This window comes from Thermobia domestica, chromosome 4 (genome assembly GCF_964235325.1).
Source record: "Thermobia domestica chromosome 4, izTheDome1.hap1.1, whole genome shotgun sequence".
NCBI lineage: Eukaryota > Metazoa > Arthropoda > Insecta > Zygentoma > Lepismatidae > Thermobia > Thermobia domestica.
The window spans coordinates 2,659,792-2,679,242 of record NC_137457.1 but is presented as its reverse complement, the minus strand read 5'-3'; the positions used below and the strand labels follow the sequence as shown (position 1 = coordinate 2,679,242).

Genomic DNA, 19,451 nt, shown 5'->3' with positions numbered 1-19,451 from the left:
TAGGGAACCCACGTACCAGAGGTAAGCGCTCTACCACTGATCCAGAGCGATCCATAAGCAGGGGCGTCATTTCAGACTTCGCTTGGGGTGGGGGAAAAGAGCACCACCGACATAAGACTTTTATGTTTTGTACTAGTATATTAGTATACAATTGATTAAAGTATAGGTGTTTCTCAAACTGTTGGGGAGGGGGCAATTGCACCCTTCTGCCCCCCTAAATGACGCCCTTGTCCATAAGTAACGGAATAGTGGCAAGAAAAAGGGAAATGAATGGTTGACGAAACGTAAGCACTTTTTGTAAAAATAAATAAATAAATAGCTAAATATAAACATTATGGTGGCGCTTATATTAAATTCGAGTTATTTTCACAACGGCAGGTGAAATATTGTTTAAAGTGTTCCGTGTCTGACTTTAATACCCCTATTAAAAAAATTAAGCACTATGCCTTGTTCTTTTATTTTATTGTAAGTATGATTGAAGAATATTTGGACTTTGTGCCGCCGAGTAGGTCCATGATGTTAAGGCTTGGGTTAGGTCAAGTTACGCTAGGTTTCATATTTCTGGATCTACGTCCACCATATGTGGTAGTACTTTTCTTTCTAATTCCGTACATGAAATGGAACATACGTAATTGTACGTATGTCTTACAATGAACGTCATTTTCCGTTTGACTAGTGTTTGATAAAATTGATGTTGACTTTTGTATTCTTTGGCCAGTAATTGTTCATTATGTTTGAAAGTAAGCAGTAAATAGTAAACTTAAATTAATAAAAATGAAAAATATGGAATATATTTTTGTATCCGTGTTTTCTCAATATTGAACTAACATTCGGAACTAGAGGGTGCACCCGCATCTGTGCACATTATTTTGTTATTGCAACCGCTGCTTTAGCAGGCTAATAACCACTGCTGGCCTTCTGCATTTATTTATATACTATCTTTCTCATTAAAATTAAAAGATTATTATTTTCTTTTAAAGCACCCTTACCTTTAATATCAGATGTATTTTTCACTTCAATTTTCTTCTGTACGAATGGTTGAATCTGCTCTTGATTTTTATTTTTCTTCGGCAGTGAATGAGGAAACATGGCTACCAACATAGCAAGTGTTAACATTGTCGCACCGAGAATAATCCAACCTACAAAATAAAAGTACATAATTAGTTATATTAAATTAATTTTTATTTTAATATTTCTATTGAGCATACTCCAGAATTCTACCCGTGCTCTGAAAGCCGATGAATCGATTTGATCATGGAAGCAGTCAGAAGTTGTTATGAGCGAAACAACAAAGCAACGTCAGTGATTTGTAACACCATATCGAGTAGATTAAGTGAAGCGGCCTTTTTTTTTTTTAATTACTAATCGCAAGTTCATTCCTCTTGGGAGAATTTGTATTTTTTCGTAGAAGGCAGGAGTAATATTAAATGTTTAATGTGTCGAAAAACATTAAGGAGTTGCTCGAAAAAGTTTAAAATCAAGAAACGTTATTCAAATTATCATATTAAAGAGTACGATATGATAAGTTTGAAGGAGAGGAGAGAACCGAAGTTACTGCAGAAATTAATAAAAAAAAAAGTCAACTAGGAACAGAGTTTAAGGTTCACAAACGAGTAACAACAGCAATTAATCGCGTTGAATTTGTTAATGATAGACATCCTTTTGTAACTCTTTAGGGTCGGTGGTTATGCGATATCATTGTTCTAAATGTAAATGACGCAACAGAAGATAACCACAGAGCCTGGTCCTCTTAGGGATATTCAGGGACGGCGCGAGAGGGGGTCGAGCCGTGCCACAGCCATGGGCGGCGAGTTTAATGGGCGGCAAAATATGAAGAAAAAAAAAGAATATTATCAAAATATAATGCTTCATAATAAGCCCACATGGAAAAATAAAATTGTGTTAACCTGAGAATGTAATTGATCTTACTTCACTCACATTCAGGAAAATACTCACTCAGGAAATTCAGAGCATTTCCCCTCATTTTCGATTATCAAACTACTAGCTACAGATATTTCGTTCAATATCAGATATTTCCCTTGCAGCGGCGTAGATAAGATTTTCAGTTACAGTGGATATGATTATCAAGGTGTCTTTTATATATACAGGCCTGTATTTCTATTTAGCAATTTTCTAACGCTCCATTCCAAGTATGCAAAGGGTATACTCTCACTTGAGATAGGCCGTTCTAGATACAGCATCTAGAGACATTTAGATTTCAGCAGCGAGCTTTTAACCAATTTACAAACTGTTCATTCCGAATATAGGAAATCGTACAGCATATTTTTTTGTTGAAAAATGTCTGCTAGAATCATTTGCGCAATTGCGCATTCATTACGGGATTTTTCCTGTTTTCAATAGACAACTTCGTACTTTCTTTTTGCTGGATAGATTAGCAACTACGTAATACATACACTATAGTCATTGTCTGACTGTACAGTACGTTTAGTCATGATAGATCTCCTATTCACCTTGAGCTACAAAGAAGATGGAAGGAGCGTTCGATAAGACTGAAGAGTGGTCTCACAATTGACGCAGAACACCAGAAAATGTTAAATACGAAGCACAACTTTGCAATAACGAAATAGAGCAATTAGTTGCCATAATACAATTTTTAGTTGAACAACGTCTAATGTTACGCGGAACATCAGATAAACTTTACACAAGTAATAATGGTAATTTTCTGAAACTGGTAGAACTCTTTGTTTGACAGTATCATGGCCGAACACTTTAGAAGACCTATGGGACGACAAAATAAATACTATTACTTGGGAAAAGATGTCCAAAATGAAATTATTTAAATTCTTAGTAAGCAAACTAAAAGTAAAATACTATCTTTGTTGAGAGCTGTAAAATATTATAGTATAATACTAGACCGTATCTTCGCTCAGTCTAGTAATTAACTGATATACAATGAAATTGGGCATATTGACTATTGTGTCATGTATGGAGTCGTTTAAATATTACATAAGCTTTCGAGAGAGATAGTTCTTTTTTGAGTTTACTTTTCCATTTTATACATGTTTTTAAATGGGGCATTTTACTTTTTCGTGACACTTGAACGTCTTCTGTTAAAATAAGATTTGCGGATTAAAGGGCGGCATGTGAAAGTACCGTCCAGGGCGGCAAAACTGCTAGCGCCGGCCCTGGGGATATTCCACAGAGGAATAGAGTAATACTAATTATGACTAACACTGAAACCACAAACGGTACATTTCTACCACATCCGGTTGGAATAAAGACAGAGATGGGATATATTCCTGAGATACTGAATCATATTATAAAGTAGTTTCTTGCTATCTATTACAGTTAATTCACATACCGGTATACGAGGTGTGGCAATTAAATAACGAGACTGGGGTGTCGTAAATTTGATGTATTGCAAAGAAAGTTACAATTGACTGTTATCCCCTTCAATATACTCCCCTCCTCTATGTATACACCGCTGCATACGTGCCTTCCATTGTTCAAAGCAATGCTGTAGGTCATCAGATGTCACCCTGCTCAACAACTCTGCCGTTTTTCGTTTCACCTCTTCCACAGACTGAAAATGTGTTCCCTTCAATGCACTTTTCACTTTTGGGAATAGATAAAAGTCACAGAGAGCCAGGTCGGGGGAATACGGAGGATGGTCAAGCACAGGAATGCGCTTGGCTGCTAAAAACTGCTTCACTGAAAGAGCATTATGGGCTGGCGCATTGTCTTGGTGGAGGATCCATGCATCGTTCTTCCACAAATCCAGTCTCTTCTTCCTTATTCTTTCCCTCAGCTTGATTAGGACTTCTTTGTAGTAGGTCTGATTCACCGTTTGACCCTGAGGCACGCATTCAATCATGATGATACCCCTGATATCGAAAAAAAAAACGATGAGCATTGCCTTCACTTTCGACTTGTTTGTTCGCGATTTTTTCATTCTTGGCGATATGAGAGTCTTCCAGTGCATGGATAGACGCTTAGTCTAGGGGTCATACTGGAAAATCCATGTTTCATCACATGTGATGTCAAGTCTGGTGTTAGCAAGTCTGGTTCTGCTTTGAGTCATTCCATGACGTCACAGCAACCTGGTCTTTCGAATGTCTTTTTGTTCCTGAGAGAGGTTTTTCGGGACAGTTCTTGCACAAACTTTTGCCATGTTTAAATTGTCATGCAAAATTTGTCTTACTGTCTCTTTGTTAATGGAGGTCATGTCTGCGATCATCGGAATGCTCAGACGTCTGTCTTTCCGCACAAGTTCATTAATTTTTTGAACATTTTCGTCAGATCTTGAACTCAAAGGGCGGCTGGGTCGTTCATCATCTTAACCTTCTCCCTACCTTCTGAAAATCGTTTGTGCCATTCGAAAGCTCGCGCACGTGACATAGCATTATTACACCTACATCTCTTTTAACATTGCACAACATTCCGTCGGTGTTTTGTTTAATTTCACCAGGAATTTGATGTTAATGCACTGCTCAACTTTACTGTTCACCATGATTCCGGCACTACTACAGAATACTGTCCTCTTCATGCAAGCCTGCAAGAAAAGAAAAGTTTTGACAATCATGAAACGAACAGTGGCTGCTCATGAAGGTTCAAGATCAACACATCATTAGCTACCTTCCCCCCCCCCCCCACAATCTCCGCGACAGGAGGTGGGCAGTCTCGTTATTTAATTGCCACACATCGTAGTGTGCCATTACCATTTCGTGCCCCGACACGCCGCTTTGAACAGAAACTAGCTCTGTCGTGGTTGGTCAGCCGCAATCTTTCGGGTTTCTTCGGAGCACACGAACATCTTCGTCGTTGCAATCCAACTTTGGGAAATGGTGTAGAAAGTAGGAGTGGGACAGCATGGTACATCTGAGACGTCGCGTTCGCGGCACAGACGGAGCATGGCTGGAGAATCACATGGGCACTGCATCCAATGTGTGAATCACCCCTAACAGTTTCTGCTCTGATATCTTTCAACTGACAGACGGACGGACAAACATAGTCGCTCATAAGACCCCCGATACTTATGCATAGCATAGGTACGGAAGTCTAACAATATAATCCTGAGAAAAACAAATTACTTAATCCTTGTGAAATAACTTGATCCTATAAAATAGACTTAACTTTTTTAAAAATTTAAGTACGATTTCTTCTAATTCTCTTACCTAACCACCATGCACCCAGCCAGCGAGGGTCGGTATCTTTTATCAAAGGAGTTAAGGAGGGATCGATGTACAATTTCAAGCAGACGTAAGCGAACTGAAATCCAAGCGCTGGTCCTAACATTCGAAGTGCCAATGTCGAACCTAAAATCAATATAATATTTCAATAAAAATTAAAATGAATAGGAATAAATAAAATAGAGCATAATAAAAGCATATAAATAAATAAATAAATAAATAAATAAATAAAAACAAGAACTAAAGTAAAAATGAAGAGAAATGCAAAAAGAAGAAAAACAGTATACATTACGTGAATGAGTTTGGTTCTTCTAGCGTAAAAAGTTTCAGTTAATATTAAAACTGGAAGCAGTAATGCATGGATTTAGTAGATTAGAGAGGAGATAGAATATATTATTGACATACTTCATTCATTGCAGAAAAGCGCTTCCGGTTATCTATTATAGTTTTTACTCTATTGCGATTAACATTAAAACCGGAAGTGGTTTATTTCAACTACTTCCGGTTTCAATAGAGAGCCAAGAAAGAAGATGATATCTATTCTTAGAACATAAAATCGATTCCAAGTAGAAAAAAAGTTTCTCAAAGTCTCTTATCGTTTTTGGTCTATGTAGATTGATATTGAAACCGGATGTGGTTTATTTCAACTACTTCCGGTTTCAATAGAGAGCCAAGAAAGAAGATGATATCTATTCTTAGAACATAAAATCGATTCCAAGTAGAAAAAAAGTTTCTCAAAGTCTCTTATCGTTTTTGGTCTATGTAAATTAATATTGAAACCGGATGTGGTATTAATTTCTATTACTTTCAGTTTTAGTACAGAGTTGAGGAAAGAGAGATGATTGGTATTTTTTTTTGGGACGCTTAATCAATTGTAGGAAACCGGTTCTCATTTTCTATGATTTAATTGTAGGAAACCGGTTGAGTTGATTTTGAGTTTAACGTCCCGTTCAGCAGCGAGGCTATATGAGACGTGGACCTACTGATTAAAGTGGAATCCGAACCACATGAGCTCCCGCCGTGTAGAAAACCGGTTCTCGTTTTCTATGATTTAATCAATTGTAGGAACCCGGTTTTCATTTTCTATGATTTAATTGTGGGAAACCGGTTCTCATTTTCTATGATTTAATTGTAGGAAACCGGTTCTCATTTTCTATGATTTAATTGTAGGAAACCGGTTGAGTTGATTTTGAGTTTAACGTCCCGTTCAGCAGCGAGGCTATATGAGACGTGGACCTACTGATTAACGTGGAATCCGAACCACATGAGCTCCCGCCGTGTAGGAAACCGGTTCTCGTTTTCTATGATTTAATCAATTGTAGGAACCCGGTTTTCGTTTTCTATGATTTAATTGTGGGAAACCGGTTCTCATTTTCTATGATTTAATTGTAGGAAACCGGTTCTCATTTTCTATGATTTAATTGTAGGAAACCGGTTGAGTTGATTTTGAGTTTAACGTCCCGTTCAGCAGCGAGGCTATATGAGACGTGGACCTACTGATTAACGTGGAATCCGAACCACATGAGCTCCCGCCGTGTAGGAAACCGGTTCTCGTTTTCTATGATTTAATCAATTGTAGGAACCCGGTTCTCATTTTCTATGATTTAATTGTGGGAAACCGGTTTTCATTTTCTATGATTTAGTTGTAGGAAACCGGTTCTTATTTTCTACGATTTAATCAATTATAGGAAACCGGTTCTCATTTTCTGCGATCATTGTTATTTTATAGCGATTAATGTTTTCCGGTTTATATACGATCTTTATCAACGTACTCGACCGTTATCTTTTGACCCTTTACATTTTGCCCAAAATTGATGATGACCAATCAAATAGATCTTGAGATTGTTTTGGCTCCCAGACAGATTGACACATGGAAAGGCAGGATAAATATATAAAACAGGGGCGGATCCAGGACCGACTTCTGGGGGGGTGACTACTGCTACTTAGAGCTACTGTGTCATACTGCTACTTAGAGCTACTTTTAAGAGTTTCAAATTCTAGGATGGATTTTATTTATATATATAAAATAAGAAAGTTTCCCCTTCTGGGGGGGAGGGACGATCGCCCCCTGGATCCGCCACTGATATAAAGAAGTTTTGTTACACCACACTACTTAAATTTGATTTAAACTATTCGCTAAGCAAAATAATACATTTATTGTTTTGATAAAGTAAAATTTACATAGAAAAATAAATATAATACGTTGGTAAATATATTTAGATAAAGGAAGATAAGGAAAGAACGTTTTGAAGAGTATTTAATTAGGATATCAAAGAATTAAATACGAACTATCACTATCGGTACCATTTAATCTATCTAATATAAATAAAATAAAGTCTGTTTGTTTGTGCGTCTGTGTGTGTCTGCCTGTCTGTCGGTCTGTGTGCGGCCTGGGGACTAGACAAGTGGACCGAGAATTACCAAATTTGGGTCACGACCCAAGTAGCATTTTGGGTTGGCAAATGGTTGGGCCAACCGACATAGTTGGTTGGCCAACGGTAATTTTGGCGATACTGCAAAGCGTTATGCCAACAATTATTTGCAACGTTGGGCCAACAAAAGATTGTGTACAGTTGGCCAACCAATCAATGGACAACAATGTGCCAACCGTGGAGGAGTTGAGCCAACGAAATTGCAACATAATGCCGACAATAAAATCACAGTTGGCCAACGATCGTTATCCTACAATCTACCTACCAACTATGGTGTGGTTGGGCCAATGGAATGCCAACAAAACATCAATGTGAAAAACAACAGTTGGCCAACGATCGTTATTCTACGGAACGCCAACAAAATAGAACATCGTCTTTCGATGTGTTGCCGAAACAACGATGCAACTACGTTGAACCACTGTTTTGTTTTCGCTTGTTGGCATTGATGGTTGATGGATTGTCGAATTTGCCGTTGGCTCTTCAATAGTGGCTTTGCCAACGATACCTACAAATACACAACGGTTGGCACACCGTTTGACAACAAAAATGTTACTTGGGAAGTACCTAGTCCAGGCCGCAGACCAAGACGAAACGTTTTTTTTTTTTTTTTTTAAATTTGAAGCTCGGGGCTTTCAGAGTGTTTACTGAGACATGAAAAGTATACAATTACTGATATTAGCGTCAAATACATAGTTTTGCGGTCACTGAGATCAATGGTGAAACTGCGATCGCATTAACTTCTAAATTCACCCCATTTGGCTGCAGGCCACAGATCATCGGGAGGGGGGTGTACCGAGACAAAATAATTCAAAATGATCGATATTAGTGTCAAATCCATAGTTTTGCGGTCGCTGAGATGAATGGTGATACTCCCACAGGCGTTGACTCCCAAATATAGTCCCCATGCGAAGAATGGGTATTTTCGGCCAGTAGATAATAAAATGAATTAGACGCATCTTTTATAGAGCAGACATAAATATAATCAACAATTTACGGAATTTAGATTAAGGTTATTTTAGAATTCAATAAGCAATGCAAACATGAATTCATAGAGATGAAATTACATAAAGAAAACAGATCACTCCGCATTCTCGGAACTTCTTGTTTTAAGTTCTTTTAACATAACAGTTTAAAACAGAGGAAACACTTACAGACTTAAGGATGCTAATGCCTGATAATTGATTGCCATTATGCTCGTTCTAACCCTATCTCCAGATGAGGAAAGACTCAATCCGAAAGACTCGGCTGATCGTCTTAACAGAACAAGAGTAAGTAAACCCATTGTTCACGTCAAAGACAGTTTCGGTTTTCACCTGTATGTCTTCCTATTTTCATATTTTGTTTCGATATTTTCACGCCCCCCCCCCAGATTTTATTCAAATATATTTTAAGAAACTATACTACTTTGTATATATAACCACGGAAAGAGGATTTTGATTTTGATTCATCCGACCCCCCTAGATTATAAAAGCTTCTGACGCCAGTGGCTAAACGAGGATACATTTCCGATCTGTTGCTCCCCGCTGCAAATGCGACCTTGGTGGTTACCCTATAATTTTACTGTCGCCAGAGTTATAAATCATACTGTGAGCCAGTCAGGGTTTCCAGGCCTTACTGCCACGACCTTACTCTCATTCATGCAAATTACAAGAAATAACCCTATTGTGTTACATAGATTTTTCTGTGGTTAGCTAATTTTTCCGAATTTCCTTAAATCTTTGTGAATTTTCTTTTGTTATACACGCATATATTTTATAATAGCAGAGTTCCAATATTCTACACAAAGAATCTTCCAAGCAGGTGTTTCTTGCTAAAATCTCCTTGCCTGGCAACACGTCTTTCCTTTTTCTTCCCTTTAGACATCTTTTAATGATTCCGAAACAGAAAGTGGTCTATTGTTCCGAAACGCACCAAATACGCTTGAGCCTACGTATTATGCGCGCTTTTATTGCTTTCGACGTAAGCAGTGGATTGTGATTAGTCATACATGGGCAGCGTATTCCATGCGTACACATGATAGTCTGCACGGGCCTGAAGTTTTAGCCCGAGCCCGACCTGACCAGTGACTTTATAATGTGAGGACCGACCTGAGTCCGAAATATGTTTTAGTACCTAGGCCCGAGTCGAGCCCGAGCTCTTGTGGTAATCAAATAAGCCCTAATTACAGAAACTTGATAATTAACGCTAAATTGTGTTTTTATTTACAACAGTTAGAAGTTTAATTTTGCAGTTGTGCTTTAAAAGTTCTCCAGAAAGAACGCTCCAATAAATATCATTGTACAGTATATTCACAAAGTTAGGCCCGAAAAGGTCTGAGAAATATGGTTGTATATTTAAAAATTTACGATCCGGCCCGGGCTCGAAGTGATATAGGTGCCTTCCATTTCAACTCAGGCAAAAAAATATAAAATTGTACCATCACCATCTCAGATATTGTTGAAACTTTTTTTTATAGCAACTACACATATTTTTAAGAGACCCATATTTTTTTGTTTTGTCGAAAAAAATTTTCCCGCCAAGTAATGGGCCATCAAAGACGGGGAGTACAATTTATGAATTGTAGAAGACATGGAAAATGGTCAATTTCGGAGCCTCACCATTCGGCTATGGAGACAGGTAGAGTTATAATTCTTGTTGTGGTATGTACATAGGGATATAAATAAACTATATTTTATTATAGTTTGGTTTGCGCATGCGTATCTTTTTGTACATAAATAAACAAATGAACGTCAATTTATCTGAAAAGTCGAAGTTTGCGAATTTTTTTCGAGCACTTCCGGTTCGAATTTTAAAATTCTGTTTTCCCGGTTGGTAAGACCTAGTTACCCGCTTTCCGAAAAAAAAAAAATTTGTATCGCTTCTGTGGTCAACCGTTTTGTCGCAAAAAATTCGAGAAATTGTAAAAATTTCAAAAATCGCCATTTTTGGGCGCCATTTTCTCGAAAACACCATTTTTTAAAATTCTGAAATTTTGTCAGATGGTTCAACTTTACCTGAATAATAAACACACCAAATATCATTCTCGACCAATGCTTCATGGATTAACTGCAGCCTTTTAAAGTTAGCGAAGTTTCGCTAATTTTGATGTCACAGTTAGCAACACTGGGAACAATAAAAGTGCAATGATTTGATGATGTTTGTGGTTCACATTCATTAAATGAAGAATAAATGGTTTTCTTGGCTGTTTTTTTTTATTATTTTGATTAAAAAGGCTCTCTGAAATAGTAAAATGAGCCTCCCTCTACTCCTCCGTTTTCTTAAACTGAAGTAATCTGAGGTGGAAATTACGATTACGAAACACACAAATTTCAAGTTCACTTACTTAAAATGGTCTTCGGAAACAAAATTTCACTGATTTTTTTTTTTTTTTTTTTTTTTACATGGACCAATCATTTGCTTGGTTGTTGTCTTCTTTGCTAATAGTATGTAACCGTGCAGATGCTCCAATAGATGTTGGTTCACTCATAACTCATCCAGGAGTGGATCTAGGGGGACGATTGCCGCCCCCCCCCCCTAGAAGAAGAAACTTTCTTATTTATATATAAATAAAACCCATCCCAGAGTTTGGAGCTCTTAAAAGTAGCTCTAAGTAGCAGTATTACAATCCCCCCCCCCCAGAAGTCCGTCCTGGATCCGCCCCTGCGTAGCACATTGTCGATAGTCACAAAACACTTATTTTCACTTCTCTTATGCTCTTCTGGAAACCTGTACCCTGCTGAAGGTTCATGTGGAAGCATAAACAGCACCCTAACTTCACGTAATTCATGATTTATTCACAATATTTCTGCTACGCACCACTGGTTATCATACGTATATGTATATAACAAAAGTTCCTTTTTGCAGATTTCTTAAATCTACACTTTGAATTGCAGAAGTTCGATTTTGGGGGAAGTACGAAGTTAGTTCATAGTGACCCGTTACTGCCATAAAAACTTCGCAATTTTCCGAAAGCCAAAGATAACTTCGTTGAATACCAGTCACCGGTCGCATACTTTCCCTTTTTTCTTCCGGAAGTCGTCGAATTCAGTTCCAGGTAACAAAACGAGAGTAATACCCGGAGTTTGTACTTGCACTATACTCACAAATTCTCCTGCGGTTTTAGTGGGGACGCGGTGGCTCAGTGGTAGAGCGTTCACTTCCGGTGCTTGGGGTCCCTGGTTCAATCCCAGCTCGTGCCGTTCTGCATTCCACCATTTCATTCATTTCTCATAATCACCGTCTCCTTTAGCCTAACCGGCATAACCGTGGAACGTAAAACTTAAAGATTTCATTTCATTTTTTTCTTCTGTGGTTTTAATACTGTGTATCTGTTTTAGCCTAAGGCTATGGTGCGTTGCCACATTCTTTGTCCCCTTCCCTTCCCCACTACCGTCGCAGAGACCCTTGAATGGCCGATTTCACTGCAAAAACACTGCTTTATCGGACCTGTCTGCATCTCGAACATCTGAAAGCGATTTTTAAAGTGGGATGCAGCACCATCAGAAATCACTGACACGCTTTGGGAAATTGTAGATGCTAATTTTCACGTATTCAAACCTTTTTCTATAAAATATATTTTCGCTTTTCTTCGAGTGTTTAGAATCTTGTCTATGACTATGAGTACATGAGCCGAATCGTGTGTTTTATCGTCGTTTATTACAACAAAACTGTCAATTGTTTCATATTTCGGTGATACCTCTGAACTTCACTTTGCAGAATAACAGTCCAGTTTTCAACGAAGTCCACATGAAGTAAAATAGAATTTGTATCTTGAAATTTTATATGGTGGTTTTCGGTAGCAATTGATTCTCTTTGGATTTTCTTGATGTAGTCATGAATTACAATTCTTACAGTTAAACCGGCAATGTACGATACGAAAACAGAAAGTGGCACAGTTTTTTTTTTTTTTTTTAAACGAGATCATTATCCTCCCATATGGCATACGTAACCACTTTCATTTTCATCAGGATCAATAATTAAAGACACCACACTTATTTCTTCCACTCCAGGACATTCACCACATTCTTGAAGAAGACAGCTGTCATTTTCTACGGATCATACTACTAAAGGAAATAGGTCACTCATGACAGCTTCAATACAGGTTGCACCTTTGATTTGTAGCAACGCAGTAGCAGCTAACTGAAAATTTGCACAACACACACACACACACACACTTCCCTCTCAGGTTGCGGACTGACACACTTTAGTCGAATACTATAAAATTCCGAGTAACCCATTTTTATGCTGGGATTGTTCTGTTTAAAAATTCAGTAAATTTCTTTGGAACGCGTAAGAAAACGTTTCGATTTTTTTTTTTTTTTAACTTTTTGTCATTTTTCGATCACTGTAATGACATCACACTTATTTGAGACTTTGTCTGGAGCATTCCAAATCATACTGAGGTAATACTTTAGGCCTTTTATAGATGATCAGAATTCATTGGATGGCCATTTCAAGCAAACTTAAAATTTGTGTGTTTCGTAATCGTAATTTCCACCTCAGATTACTTCAGTTTAAGAAAACGGAGGAGTAGGGGAGGGCTCATTTTACTATTTCAGAGAGCCTCTTTGTTCAAAATAATAAAAAACTAGCCAAGAAAACCTTTTATTCTTCATTTAATGAATATGAACCACAAACATCATCAAATCATTGCACTTTTATTGTTCCCAGTGTTGCTAACTGTGACATCAAAATTAGCGAAACTTCGCTAACTTTAAAAGGCTGCAGTTAATCCATGAAGCATTGGTCGAGAATGATATTTGGTGTGTTTATTATTCAGGTAAAGTTGAACCATCTGACAAAATTTCAGAATTTTAAAAAGTGGTGTTTTCGAGAAAATGGCGCTTAAAAATGGCGATTTTTGAAAATTTTACAATTTCTCGAATTTTTTGCGACAAAACAGTTGACCACAGAAGCGATACAAAATTTTTTTTCGGAGAGCGGGTAACTAGGTCTTACCAACCGTGAAAACAGAATTTTAAAATTCGAACCGGAAGTGCTCGAAAAAAATTCGCAAACTTCGACTTTTCAGATAAATTGACGTTCATTTGTTTATTTATGTACAAAAAGATACGCATGCGCAAACCAAACTATAATAAAATATAGTTTATTTATATCCCTATGTACATACCACAACAAGAATTATAACTCTACCTGTCTCCATAGCCGAATGGTGAGGCTCCGAAGTTGACCATTTTCCATGTCTTCTACAATTCATAAATTGTACTCCCCGTCTTTGATGGCCCATTACTTGGCGGGAAAATTTTTTTCGACAAAACAAAAAAATATGGGTCTCTTAAAAACATGTCTAGTTGCTATAAAAAAAAGTTTCAACAATATCTGAGATGGTGATGGTACATGCTCTGCCTGAATTGAAATGGAAGGCACCTATATGCTTTGTAGGCCCGAGCCCGTGCAGACCTCTAACGCATGAGTCATAAAAACGCGTTGCGAACGCATTGATAGCCAGGCACTTAGTCTATCAGTCACGCTAATTGCTAATAGCTCACAGTCAGGCTAATAATTGTTACTTGTAAGGGCGCCCATCTGGGGGGGGTTAAGTGGGGCGCTTGCCCTCCCCCCTTTAGAGGAAATTGTGCTTCGGAAGATCGAATACCCAATAGATAATTTAGAATAGTTACCGCAAAATTTGAGACTACATTCGAAATGTCGCTTCTATTTGCCCCCCCCCCTTGAAAACCACAACATGGGCGCACTTGGTTAGTTGTGCTGCTTCTTACCTTCTACCAACAGATGTCGCTAGCGTATAGGCAATTTATAGATGAACCGCAGGTTCAAGGTGGAAATATAAATTAAACAAAGCTATTACGGGTTACAACAACTTACCTAATAACATTGGCGTATTGGTTTTCTTCGTGTTGTCATCTATATAGGTTTGCCCGAGGCAGTAATAAAGGGCGGTTCCAATCCCCAGAACGAATTGCGATATAAAGATGAAAATAAGTGGAATTAAGGAGTTGTCGCCCAGATCACAGTCTTCAGTGGTTACGGTGACGTCACTGCTGATCTCCTCGCCTGGTTTACATATCGATGACGTCACTTGGAGTAAAGCTGGAAAAAGTCGACCATAAGAAATATTTGCATTAGTTGTATCGAAAGCGGAGTAGTTAGTAAAAATGGTTTGGTTCAAGGATGTTATAAAATAGAGGATCTGCCCATGCGTATCTTCTTCATATGAACTCAATGCAGGCCAAAAAACAACTCAGCATCGTCTGAGCCGGCACGTCTGATTGGCGGCTACTCTCGTTTCTACCATGATTGTTGGCTCGAAACATTGCGATCCTACGAGTGGCGCGGAGTGGGCAGAGTAGGTGTGGTCAAGCTGTGACGTTTGGCTTCACGATTTTGTTGGATGGGCAGATCCTCTATCTTATAACATCCTTGGTTTGGTTTAAATTCTACGGACATAGTCCACCATGCATTTGTCCCTAGGGGCCAGACAATCAACCAGGAAACTATAAAAGCGTCCTTCAACGTTTGCGCTAAAGCGTGAGAAAGGAAAGACTTGTGCTCGTCAAGAAATCAATTAAATCCTCCACCGCGAAAACGCAGCGAGTTATCGTGCATTCTCGATCATGGAATTTTGGGTCAAATTCCAAGTATCTGTGTTTCCTTAACGCCCCTATTCTCCTAATATATTCCCTACTGACTTCTACCGTTTCCAAAACTGAAATCTTTCCTAAAAAGGAAACGATTTGACTCCATTGAAGATATCCAAGTAAATACAGAAAAGGTTCTTGAGAGCTTGAGATCCTTAATAAATAAAATTTCGGAAATGGTCGGGAATGCCTCTTCTTCCCTACAAATACAAAAATCACGTTTATTTTACAAGAATATGGGATTGAGTGCTTGAACGTCTCTCTTTGATGGAATTCTGCGTACCCACGGGATGAATTGAACCCTTTCATCTGACCCGTCTAACTCATAATTGAAAGTGTATTTCTTCCGTAATCTCTTAAACTGAATGGATTTTTTTTCCTAGACAGGTGATGCTGTACCACTGAACACTAAGAAACTACTTCACAACATGAAGGGTCAAATTTCCCAGTATAATGGTAAATTAACATTTTTTTTTGTTTTTCTTAATGGTAAATAATTTTTAACCATTATAATAGTTTTTGCATTCCTGTGATAATGTACGATCAACAAGTTTCTCTATTTAACATAGCTATTTAACTATTTAAAACGTTATACATTATCTTGTATGGTCGTTGACGGCAGGAAGTTCTCTGTGATTGACCCACCAACCGTTCCAATTAGCACATATCTGATATAAACAATTAATTTTTTAAAGGCATACGACCTTACTCTTGGCTATGTGAATAGTGTAGGTCTTTGGCCTAGGAGACCCGGGTTCGATTGATCATGTGGTTCCAATTCCACGGGATGTTAAACTCAACATCCAATCCTGGGGGAAGCGCCTACCTCTGGTACGTCTTAGGGTCCCTGTTTCGATACTTGGTCAAATAAGTTTGTGGTGGACAACATCTTATCCGTGGAACTTTTCACGGTACTCCCGTTTCCTTCCACTTTCTCATTCCACCAATTCTTCCATTATCATTCACTTACCTTAATCATCGTCTCCCTTAGCCTAAAGGGTAAAAATGAAATGAAATGAAATATTTAGTTTAACGTCCCACGGTTATGCCGGTTAGGCTAAAGGAGACGGTGATGATAAGAAATGAATGAAATGGTAAAATGAAGAAAGTGGGAGGAAACGGGAGAAAACCCACGAGCACGGTGTTTGTGCACCACAAAGTCCACACGGCGCGAGCTGGTATCGAACCAGGGATCCCAAACACCGGAGAGCGTAAATGGTAATCGTGGGATGTTAAACTGAAAGATTTCATTTCATTTCAAATTTAATTCAATATTCCAGGCATACATTTGAAGTGGCATTACTCCCCGGATTTCGTCAACTTCCTCCCTCCGTAGCTAAGAAAGTAAATTCTTATTACAGTAGAGCGTCGATTATCCGAAGTAATTGGGGGACATGGGTGTTCGGAAAACTGGTTTGCTCGGATAATCGAACTGTACATGTTTATTTGCCATGCGCGGAGCGGCACGCCTCAACTCTAAGCTGGCGCAGCTGTTGCTGTGAACAGCTTTGATACTGCCGCTACTTCTACAGCCAGTGCCAAACCGACAGAAGTGTGCTGATTGTTGAAACACAGCGACTGGCGGCTTGGCCGGTCAGCAGCGCCTTATGAAGGCCCCATTAGAAGCAATGTTCCGCCAGCGGTGGCTCAGTGCGGCGACTACTGTGGGAAACTTGGTTTGGGAGTGAGGGGGATGATGGACGGTAGGGTGGGAGAGTAACAGGTGCGAGCGAGTACACAGTTCGGTTAAGCGGTCGTTCGGTTGACCGACGTTCGGATAATCGACGCTCTACTGTACTAACATACACAATAGTGTCCCAGTTCATCTTCTCAAATTTTGATTTTATTTCTCTCCTCCCGGTGGGGACAATCGATCGAAAAAGTGTAAAAAGTCCAGCCATCCTCAGTGAGGTTTTCTTGGGTTTTCTATATTCACACCAGGCAAATGTCGGGATACTACCTAACACATAGGTCCCAGGCCGCTTCCTTCCTTCCCCAATCCTTTCTTCCTTCCCTTTCCCCGGATATTGCGATCGCCGACGGGCGTCATCCTTCATACGTGACGGACTAACATGGATGGCCATAGATACCGAAGGCCTAGACACTTAATTCCTAATTCCTCCTCCCTTTTCCCTCCGGACAAAATTTTCTGTAAGAAAGCCCATAGACAGTATTGAACATCAACGAATTCAAAATAATGAAAGTTATCGTTTGACAGCAATTCTGATCATTTCCGGAATGCCACTTCCGGTTTAGAGCCACAATTTACTTTCCGGGGCCTGGGTATTTCTAGTGACCCTATATACACAAACGCGGAGCTATGACCCAAACCACTAACGTTGTCAACCAGCATTTGAAGGACCACACTTTATGCATTTTCAGGGAATCTTATTTCAGTAGGATCATTAGAAAGTCTCGTACCTCAGAAAGTAAAATGCAATTTTAAACAAGAAGTGACTTTCTAGAAGCGACCATAACTAATATTAATAAATACGTTTGAGTCATTTTGAACCATCTAATTTTCATGTTGACTACATCAAGTTAGTACAAAAGTTAGGACACCGAAACATAAATTGTGTTTAAACCGGAAGTGAGTTGCTTGAAGTGGTCAACATCGGTGTCAATTGATTTCTTTTGTCATCCTGAATTGATTGGGGTCACTGGAAATGTCCGGACACCGAAGAGTATATTATTCCCCACTTGAGGAGGCCTACAACCAGACACAGAAGTTTGGGGGCACATGAATAAGATAAGGGAGGCCAAGTCATTAAAAATTCTCTTACAAATATGTAAATTGTGATTTTTGTATTAAAATAGCATTTTGTATACTATTCGGTTCAAGATCTCTTGTCGTCGCGAATTCTGTCGAAGAATTTGAAGCTTAAAATATATAAAACGATAATCATGCTTGTTGTTCTGTATGGTTGCGAAACATGGTCGCTTACTCTGAGGGAAGAACATAGACTGAAAGTATTTGAGAACAAGATCCTGAGACGAATATTCAGACCCAAGAGGAACGGGAATGGGGAATGGCGGAAACTGCATAACGAGGAACTACACAATTTATACGGTTTACCCAACATTGTTCGGGTTGTCAAGTCTAGGAGGCTTAGGTGGGCGGGTCATGCAGCTAGAATGGAACAAAGTAGAAACGCTTTCAAAGTCTTGACTGGTAGACCCATAGGAAAACGACCATTAGGAAGACCTAGGCGCAGATGGGGGGACAATATTAAGATGGATCTCGCAGAGATAGGAATACCAAGTAGAAACTGGATCCAATTAGCTAAGGATATAAGTCAGTGGAAAACTTTTGTGAACGCGGCATTGAACCTCCGGGTTCCATAGGCCATAGAGTTATTTTGTATTGAGGCCTAGAGGGGCCATGAAAAGTTTAGGGGAGCCAGGCTCCTCAGTTGGTTATAACTTGGCATTCATTGTTTTAAGTGAAGAAACAAAACAATATTATAACTGTTCTTTTGATCATCGCAACTCAAAGACAACATAGAGTAATTACAATAAATTTAGTTTAAGTCCCTCCTACCTGATATATGTATATAAAGTATCTTCTTCTTATCAGTTAAACACTTATACCTATAAAGACACTTTTATGATAAGAAATCAATCATTTTATTTCCTATCAGAAGCTTTTTAAAACACAATCAATAAGAAGTTCTTTATTATCTAACTGATTACCGGTATAAGTGGTGTTGCGAAAGGAGATTTGCTCCACGTGAAAACTTCCCCAATTTAACTATTTATTAAGTATATTAACTGATGTTACTTGAAATAAACGTGTAAGTATAGGAGTGCCCCAAGGACTTGGGCGCAAGCCCTCCAAATTTACCGTTAACCAGCTCATCCATATTTACCATTCTGTTCCCCAAATTTACCATTCTGCCACAAATTTACCATTCTTTCAATAAGTTTACCATTCTCCCCCAAAATATACCATTCTCACTCCAAACTTATCATTCTGCCCCAAATTCACCGTTCTTCAAATAAATTTACCATTCTCACCGAAATTTTTCATATTACCCCAAATTTACGATTCTTCTAATGAATTTACCATTCTTCCCCAAAATTTGATATTAGCCCTCCAGATTTGCCATTCTTTCAATAAATTTATCATTCTGTTCCAAAATTTACCACTTTCACCCCAAATTTACCATTCTCACAAAAATTCACCGTTCTTCAAATAAATTTACAATTTTCTTCTAAAATTTACCATATTCACTCCAAATTTACAATTCCTGTCCCAAATTCAACATTCT

At 38.5% G+C, this 19,451-nt stretch overlaps 1 protein-coding gene across 1 annotated transcript in view; it reads right to left on the bottom strand.

The window, feature by feature from the left end:
- Positions 1 to 19,092, bottom strand: part of LOC145683611 (solute carrier organic anion transporter family member 74D-like) — a 73,091-nt gene extending 53,999 nt beyond the window's left edge. Inside the window, exons 1-4 of the mRNA XM_081754950.1 lie at positions 19,050 to 19,092; positions 14,408 to 14,632; positions 5,136 to 5,276; positions 990 to 1,139 (exon numbers count right to left, since the gene is read on the bottom strand). Coding sequence (XP_081611076.1) covers positions 990 to 1,139; positions 5,136 to 5,276; positions 14,408 to 14,632; positions 19,050 to 19,092 — 559 coding nt within the window. The remainder of the gene's footprint in view (positions 1 to 989; positions 1,140 to 5,135; positions 5,277 to 14,407; positions 14,633 to 19,049) is intronic.
- Between the last annotated feature and the right edge of the window lie 359 nt (positions 19,093 to 19,451).